Below are 6,941 nucleotides of genomic sequence, written 5' to 3'. Positions count from 1 at the left end.
GAAAGGGAGAAATGAGTTCAAATATTCTTTGAAAAAAAATTATTATTTGACGAACTTGTCACCAATTCATTTAGGGAATAATGACACAAAAAGTTCATGAACTTTGACTCAATGTGTAATGCGGTCCATGAACTTTTAATTTGTTCAATGTAGCCCCTGAACTTTAATTTAATGTTTGAACTTTTAATTTGTTAAATATGGTCCATGGACTTTTGGTACATGCTCAGTGTAATCCCTGAACTATATGAAAATATTCAATATTTAAGGACTGAATTGAACATGTACTAAAAGTCCAAAGACCACATTGAACAAATTAAAAGTTTAATGACCACATAGAATATTAGGTTAAAGTTCATATATCACATTGAACAAATTAAAAGTTTAGGAATCACGTTATATATTAGATCAAAGTTCGCACTGTTTATGTCATTTTCCCATTTATTTACGTACGTAGGCAAAACTTTTTTTTTTGTCTGTCCTACTCTAACTCTTAATTTACTCTCAGACTTTTATCATGCCTCTTACAGAACGTGAAAATCGAAATTCATATCTGAAACTACACGTCCCTGTTCCAAACCCCTCTGAGAGATGAAAATTCGAACTCCTCACGTCTCTCTTCCCACGTAGAAAGGGTGGTCAGTGGCTTTGTCCCGGTGGCTGTAGGCAAAACTAAAGAGATAAGGAAAAAGAAAGGCGAGAGGTCCCAGAAATGGCGTCGCGAGCTTCAACGCCGCCGTACGCAAGCGCCGCGAGGATCGCCGATTCCCCTTGCTACCCTCAGTACGCCGCCTCCCTCAAGTGTAAGCTTCCTCCGCCGCCGTGAAACTCCACCCTACCCCTTCTCGTCCACCTTCCTGAACCATCGGGTCGTGCATTCTCAAGCCCGATCTCCCAATTCAAATCTGCCCGCGAGCTCCTTTTTCGTCCGCCGTCTAGAGTTCGGTTGGCGTTTCGGCGTTAGGGTTTGTCTGTATGGCTGGTTGCTCGGCGAAGCCGAAGAGGGTGGCGGCTCACCGTGTGTGTGGGTCGATTCGGGGTATTGCGAAGAAGGGCTCGGGATTTAGTTCTGGGATGGCAATGGCATGATGTTTAGGATCAATCCCGAGGGATGATGGTGGGGCGACTATTGAGTTATCGATTAGTTTTCTCTGATTGTTCCGGATTGTGGGTAGGGAGTCAATAAGAGGGTGTTGTGTGTTAGGAAATTTCCATAATGACCAGAGATTTGGGGAAAGGAATTGCTTGTTTAGATTCAGATTACTACGATGATGATCGGTGTAAATTGCTTAAGCCCTCACAATTGCTGCCCCTCCTAGGTATTTGCGGCCTTATTCGAGCAGGCTGCTGGGTAGTGACCCTTCAATGATACGGAGAGAAGAACTGATGATATATAGGAACTGCTTTTTTTTTACCCTTTTTGAGGAAGTATTGGGAGAGCTTTCGATGCTGGATGTCCTGGAATTGGTCAGGAATAGATCGTTCATGTCAGTGGAGAATGTTGATCAGAGGAGGTTTAAGTGTTTTGGTGGACTTTGATTAGGGTTTAAGCAGCTGCCCAAGTTTAGTAATAGCAGGATCGTTTTTGCGTTTCTTAGACACAAGAGACCTTTGGATAAACTGCAATCCGTTGACTAGAGGAGGGGGGAAGAAAAGCATTGGTTCCTGGTGCATTACCCAGAATGCTTTCGTGCATATCATAACGTGTACTGCCTGCAACAAATATGCTAAAAAGTTGAGGTTTATGAGGCTTGCGTGGAGTTGAGGCGAATTAATGACTGAATAGATGTACAGATGTGTGTGATCCATTACTTATGCTTGTAGATCGAAAGGGCTGACGTGATGTTTGAACTTGATTGCTTTGATTTACAAAAGTAATGTGCACCGACCATCGATCCCTAACAAAGTGTCAGGGCTCTTGTTTTGTAATTTACAGTATTTATATGACGGACTTTCATGTTATACACAAAATGACTGGCTTTTAGTTGGTTCTTTCATTGCCTTCTCCCAACCTGGAAATGTCCATATGCACATTCCTTTGACTGTCCCTTCTCAGTTGAGACCTATAACATTGCAATATAAACTGTATATGTTGATAATGCAGGTTTAGAAGAGTTCAGTCGTGACAAGAGTAAATGCCAGGAACATTTCGATGTTTACAAAGAATGCAAGAAAAAAGAGGTATTGAACCTAAGCGTTTCAGTCATATGGACTTCATGCCTATCGATTTTTTTTGTCCCTTTACCTGGATATCGATATTCTATCTGGATGTAACTAAAGAAGTTATCTGGACCAGTAGAAGTATATAAATGTAGTGTTGTTGTTCTGCTTGTGTATATATTAGTAGTCTTTGGTAACATTGTGTTGTGCCTTTGTTTGCTTCGATAGAGGGAAGCTCGACTTGAACGTAACAAGAACCGGTCCCTCTTCTCTTGAAGACTGTTTTCAAGGATTTCGGTTTTGATAGATGGAGACAAGATGGCTGTTTCAAGGTCGGAAGATTGAGTGTTGTAAATTTGGGCACAATGTTTTAATAAAATCAAGATCTTGAGTTTCTGACAGCTTGATTTGTGTGAATCAAGGTTTGCAACCTAAGGAGCAACCTTGTTGGAGAAAACTAATGGAACACAGTTTCTGATGTTGTCTCGTACATATCTTTAGCATGGCCAGTGAAGAGGTGATACATTGCGCCTAACTTTTTTGCTAAAGAATTTGGAGAATGTTGAATGCATAGACGTCTATGAACCCACCCACCGATGGGGCGACAAGAAAAGAAAAAAGGAAGAAAACAAGCGAAGCTTAGAACTTCTTGGTGGAACTGGAAATTTTGGTGCCAATTTCTTTTAATAAGTCAGTAGACTTTGAACAGAACACTGCCTTTACTGGGTGCATCTATATCATCAACCTGTTTCAAAAATTTTGCATGGAATGCTCATTTATGCAGTCACAAAGAGGGTTCACAGAATTCGTTCATAATTCGAGAATACCATCTATAGGCAGAGTCTGAGTTTTTCCAAGGAATTTGTTGGTGAATCAATGTCTTCTTTGCAGCTTTTGCCAACTGGAAAAATATATTTCATAACATTAAATTTCCAAGAGAGACCAATTCCAGGATATGTTTGCAAGTGATAAGGATACTGTTTTCGACACAAAAACCAAGCTTTGAAATCTCTCAAACTTTCCTCATATGGAGGATGACCCCATCTCCAGGTTCAACAACCAGCCTAAATGCCGGAGAATGGTGATAACTAGGTGAAAGCGAAAACGAGAACTCGGCGAGAATGAGCGACAGGATCACCTTCAATTCAGCCAGGGCGAAGTGTTGTCCTGCACAGGTCCGAGGTCCCATACCAAAGGGCATGTATGCCTGAACAGATTTACAGGCTCCAGAGATTCCTTGTGCAAATCTCTCTGGCTTAAACTCTGAAGCATCGGTCCCCCATATTTCGGGTAGCTGGTGCATAATGTGGATTGGAATTTGGATGTTCGAGCCTTGTGGAATCAGAAGTCCCTTAAACTTGATGTCCTCTAGGGCTTCTCTTATGCTGAACACCGCTGGTGGATAGAGTCGCAAAGTCTCATGAACTACCATGGTTAGCTGCCAATAGTTGATAAAGATTGTTAGGAAATTGCAAATGAATTTGAAACGCACATCAGAGGGAAAAAAGAGAAGCTTCAAATGCTTACAGGAATGCCCCCCATTCAGAAACCCATCAGGACTATGATTTCATGAAAACCTACTATCCAAATTTCAGGCTTAGATGTTTTCTGAATAATAATCAATTCAGAATAAACCCCTAGCTTAAAAGGTAATTTTGGTAGATGTTTGCATGGTGTTGTGTGTAAACGATCTCCAAAAGCACGAGCAAGTGAAATAACCAAAGACCCAGAGAATCTCCCAACACCCTGTAGTTTCGGGCAGCAAGTGTAAGATAAACAAATGTGACTCACCGTTTTCATGCCTCGGAGCTTATCAGAATCCAGAATGCCACCGCCAAAAATCTCGAGCACTTCGGCACGAACCCTTGCTTGCCAGTGAGGATGAGCAGCCAATAGCATCAGGCACCAAGATGCCGTGATAGCAGTGGTCTCGTGGCCAGCAAAGTATATGTTCTTGCAATTATCCACGATGAATTTATCGGCGGAGATATTTGATGGTAGGCCCTCATTGTTGGCACCCTTGAGTATCACTTGTAAGAGGTCCTTCTCATGTGAAGCCTGCGTTCGTGCTTTCACGACCTCTAGTATCGTCGACCGAATCTGTTTGTCCAACTGCCAAATTTGTCTGTTGATTTTGGTTGGCAGGTATCTGAGATGTTTAAAGACATAGGGGCTTAGACTGGGTTATGCTATCATATACAGAAGTTGGATGAATACAAACAGAGCCATGTAGATACAAGGTTCCAAAGATAAAACTTGAGCATATTTGAGCAAATATGCTTGTGAAGCTGATCAAGAAAGTTCCCAAACAAATAAACAAGTAGCAAAAATCATCCAATACTTTTTCTTTGAACTGTAGTTAAATCACAGATACTTCAGAATATGAAATTACACGGACCTTTTTAGATATATAAAATTCTAACTTTGATTTCTCACTGATCGAATTCATCATCACCCTTTATATGATATTTCAGTCTCTATTAGATTAGCTCTGATAGATCTCTACCTCATTCCAGCTACTCCAACGCTTCCATGTGACATGACCTGTTGAAGTTCTCTGAGCTTCAAGAAGATTTCCTTCCCTTGGGAGTAACTGCTTCCGAAGCAAGCTCTGGAGATAATGTCTGCAGACAAGCTTCTTAAGTCATCATCGATTCTTATTTCCGCCGTGCCTCCACTGCTTTCTATTCGGCTCTCCCAAGACCCTATCAGCGAGTTTGCGGAGTCGACCATGAGGCTCACCATGCCCTTGAAAAGCAATTAGAAAAAAGATTTCAAGGCAAATGAGCGACTACTGATTGATGATTCATTAATCTACAAAGTTCTGTACATTTTAGCTAGGATTTCCATAAAATTCAAAAAGCAACATTTTTGTATCAGCTTCATATATTTCTTAAGAAGTTTTTTCCTAACTATTAACTACATCCGTCTGCCATATTGCGGCACATAACTTCTCCTTCATTACCTTGAATATATTGTCACAGCGAAGCAACAACACATCTAAATAACAATCATGAGCTTTAGTAGTATAGTTAAAGATCCCACAGATCACCATTAGATGTATGCTATTCCTGTTACTGCTACTTTGAATTGCATTTGCAGAAATAATAGGCAAGTGTATGTACATCTACCAATTCACTCGATCCAAGGTTCATCTGTAAGGATCCAAAAAAAGAGAAATGTGCAGGAAGAATCACCTTAACCTTATCGAGATACAGCTCAGGGGCAATTATCTTCCTCTGGTAGGCCCAAGTAGAGCCACTCGACGAGAGAATGCCCTGTCCAAGCAAAGCTCCCCTGTCCTTCGAGAGATAGGAAGGCTTTCCAAGGCCCAGCGATGTGTACGTGGTCAGTTCCTTCACCATCTCCACATCACTTATCGACAAGAACTGTATGTGCCCGGCTGAATACATGAAGATGGGTCCTGCCAACAACACGCCAACATAAACTCTCTCGTAATGGGGAACACAGTTCAAGATTGAGTGGTGCGAGAAGGATCTATCATCGCCAATTTACAAGAAATATCTTTTCTGTATCTCATTTGCACATATCTCTATTAAGTATGCATTATGGACAACGGGAATTTTTCAATCACATGAGCAACAATGTCGTCACGTGACACTTTTCGAGATTCGGTCACTATAGCTAACTTATGCAGCAAGCATCTGGCAATCGACCACGCTTGCAGAAGAATTTCTCTAATGAGGACAGTCAGTTGGCTAAACTATAAAACCCAACTTTGCAACTGACACTGAGAAAGGGTTCTCCTTCATTTTTCACCATATTAGCTGAGGCAATGCAAGCATATTAGGATGTTCAAGTTCCCTGAATTCCTAAAGGGCCCAAAGAAACATGCATCAACTGTTGGCATTCGAGATTCATTATTTTGTTCATCCAAAATAAAAAGAAAGAAAAAGAAGAGAAAATTGTCCCACACAAATATAATCACAAAACATGTCCAGTGCTTGAACATTAATGTCTGAAAGTGTCATTGCCTCCTTACGGATCCAAGTCAACGAAATAGCAGATTGAGAAGTGTCGAGACTGTCAAACTGTCAAATGTCACGATCCTGACCGTTCGTGCTCCACAACGAACCCAAAATCCCAGAGTTCAGCTAGAAGTCCAAACGTTTTCACCAATCGAAAACAGACCCCAAGCAACAATCCTGGAGACAAGTTGATGAATAAAAGACAAACAAGACCCAGAAAAAACAAATTCCAGCAACTTGGGCTCAGGCAAATCACAGAGACGAAGCTAATTGGCCAATGAAGCATGTGAAAAATAATCACTCCCAAACTCTTTTTCTTGGAAAGATCAAGAAAGAAAACAGAGGAAAAGCAGAGTACCGTATTGGGTTCGCCATTTTTGCAAGTGTGGGAACAGAAGCGAAGGCCAGGCGTGAGAGAGGACGCCATCTTTGCGGCACTCTCGAGCTCTCTGCGCTTCTTCAGCTCGGATCTTCTTGATGTCCGGGATGTTTCCGAGAAGAAGATGACAAGGAGGTGGTCCCCCCACTCCTTGCCCCCGAAGCCTTGATCTGAGCCTCCTCGGTCCCCATACGAACACTCTGCACGCACGCATCAGGACAAGCCCGAGCATGCCCAGGATCAATGTCGAGGCCATCTTCACCATCGCCATGGAAGCAGACGATGCAGGCTCATCGACTGCCATCGTTCCTTCTCTTCTCTCGTTTCGGTTTGGCGATTCTTCTTCCTCTCGTCGCTTCACAGGGAGGACTATTGTCAGCTGATGAGTTAGTAAGTTTGTACAAGTGGGAGATTAA

General features: G+C 42.0%; 2 protein-coding genes across 2 annotated transcripts; one reads left to right on the top strand and one right to left on the bottom strand.

Moving 5' to 3' along the window:
* Window positions 1-655: 655 nt before the first annotated feature.
* LOC115687587 (cytochrome c oxidase-assembly factor COX23, mitochondrial) lies at window positions 656-2,647 on the top strand. The gene is made up of 3 exons (XM_056305830.1): window positions 656-800; window positions 2,102-2,178; window positions 2,386-2,647. The coding sequence occupies exons 1-3, from the start codon at window positions 710-712 to the stop codon at window positions 2,431-2,433; spliced, it is 216 nt and encodes a 71-aa protein (XP_056161805.1). The 5' UTR covers window positions 656-709; the 3' UTR covers window positions 2,434-2,647.
* A 402-nt stretch (window positions 2,648-3,049) lies between these two features.
* LOC115687584 (cytochrome P450 714C2-like) lies at window positions 3,050-6,941 on the bottom strand. The gene is made up of 5 exons (XM_030613213.2): window positions 6,505-6,941; window positions 5,355-5,581; window positions 4,664-4,905; window positions 3,949-4,306; window positions 3,050-3,595 (listed from the first exon to the last, which is right to left on the bottom strand). Exons 1-5 carry the CDS (start codon window positions 6,827-6,829, stop codon window positions 3,170-3,172), a joined length of 1,578 nt encoding a protein of 525 aa, XP_030469073.1. The 5' UTR covers window positions 6,830-6,941; the 3' UTR covers window positions 3,050-3,169.

This window comes from Syzygium oleosum, unplaced genomic scaffold, assembly GCF_021117445.2.
Source record: "Syzygium oleosum isolate NSW1041296 unplaced genomic scaffold, Sole_v2.1 Sole_v2.39, whole genome shotgun sequence".
Classification (NCBI taxonomy): Eukaryota; Viridiplantae; Streptophyta; class Magnoliopsida; order Myrtales; family Myrtaceae; genus Syzygium; species Syzygium oleosum.
The sequence above is the reverse complement of the archived record's forward strand: the minus strand, read 5'-3'. Positions and strand labels throughout refer to the sequence as shown.

Coding starts and splice junctions, on each gene's coding strand:
- LOC115687587 (XM_056305830.1), top strand. CDS start 710: ATGGCGTCGCGAGCTTCAACGCCGCCGTACGCAAGCGCCGCGAGGATC. Junction 801..2,101: donor GTACGCCGCCTCCCTCAAGT/GTAAGCTTCCTC, acceptor TTGATAATGCAG/GTTTAGAAGAGTTCAGTCGT. Junction 2,179..2,385: donor AAGAATGCAAGAAAAAAGAG/GTATTGAACCTA, acceptor TTGCTTCGATAG/AGGGAAGCTCGACTTGAACG.
- LOC115687584 (XM_030613213.2), bottom strand. CDS start 6,829: ATGGCAGTCGATGAGCCTGCATCGTCTGCTTCCATGGCGATGGTGAAG. Junction 4,906..5,354: donor TGTATCTCGATAAGGTTAAG/GTGATTCTTCCT, acceptor TTGCTTTTCAAG/GGCATGGTGAGCCTCATGGT. Junction 4,307..4,663: donor GTTGGAGTAGCTGGAATGAG/GTAGAGATCTAT, acceptor TAAACATCTCAG/ATACCTGCCAACCAAAATCA.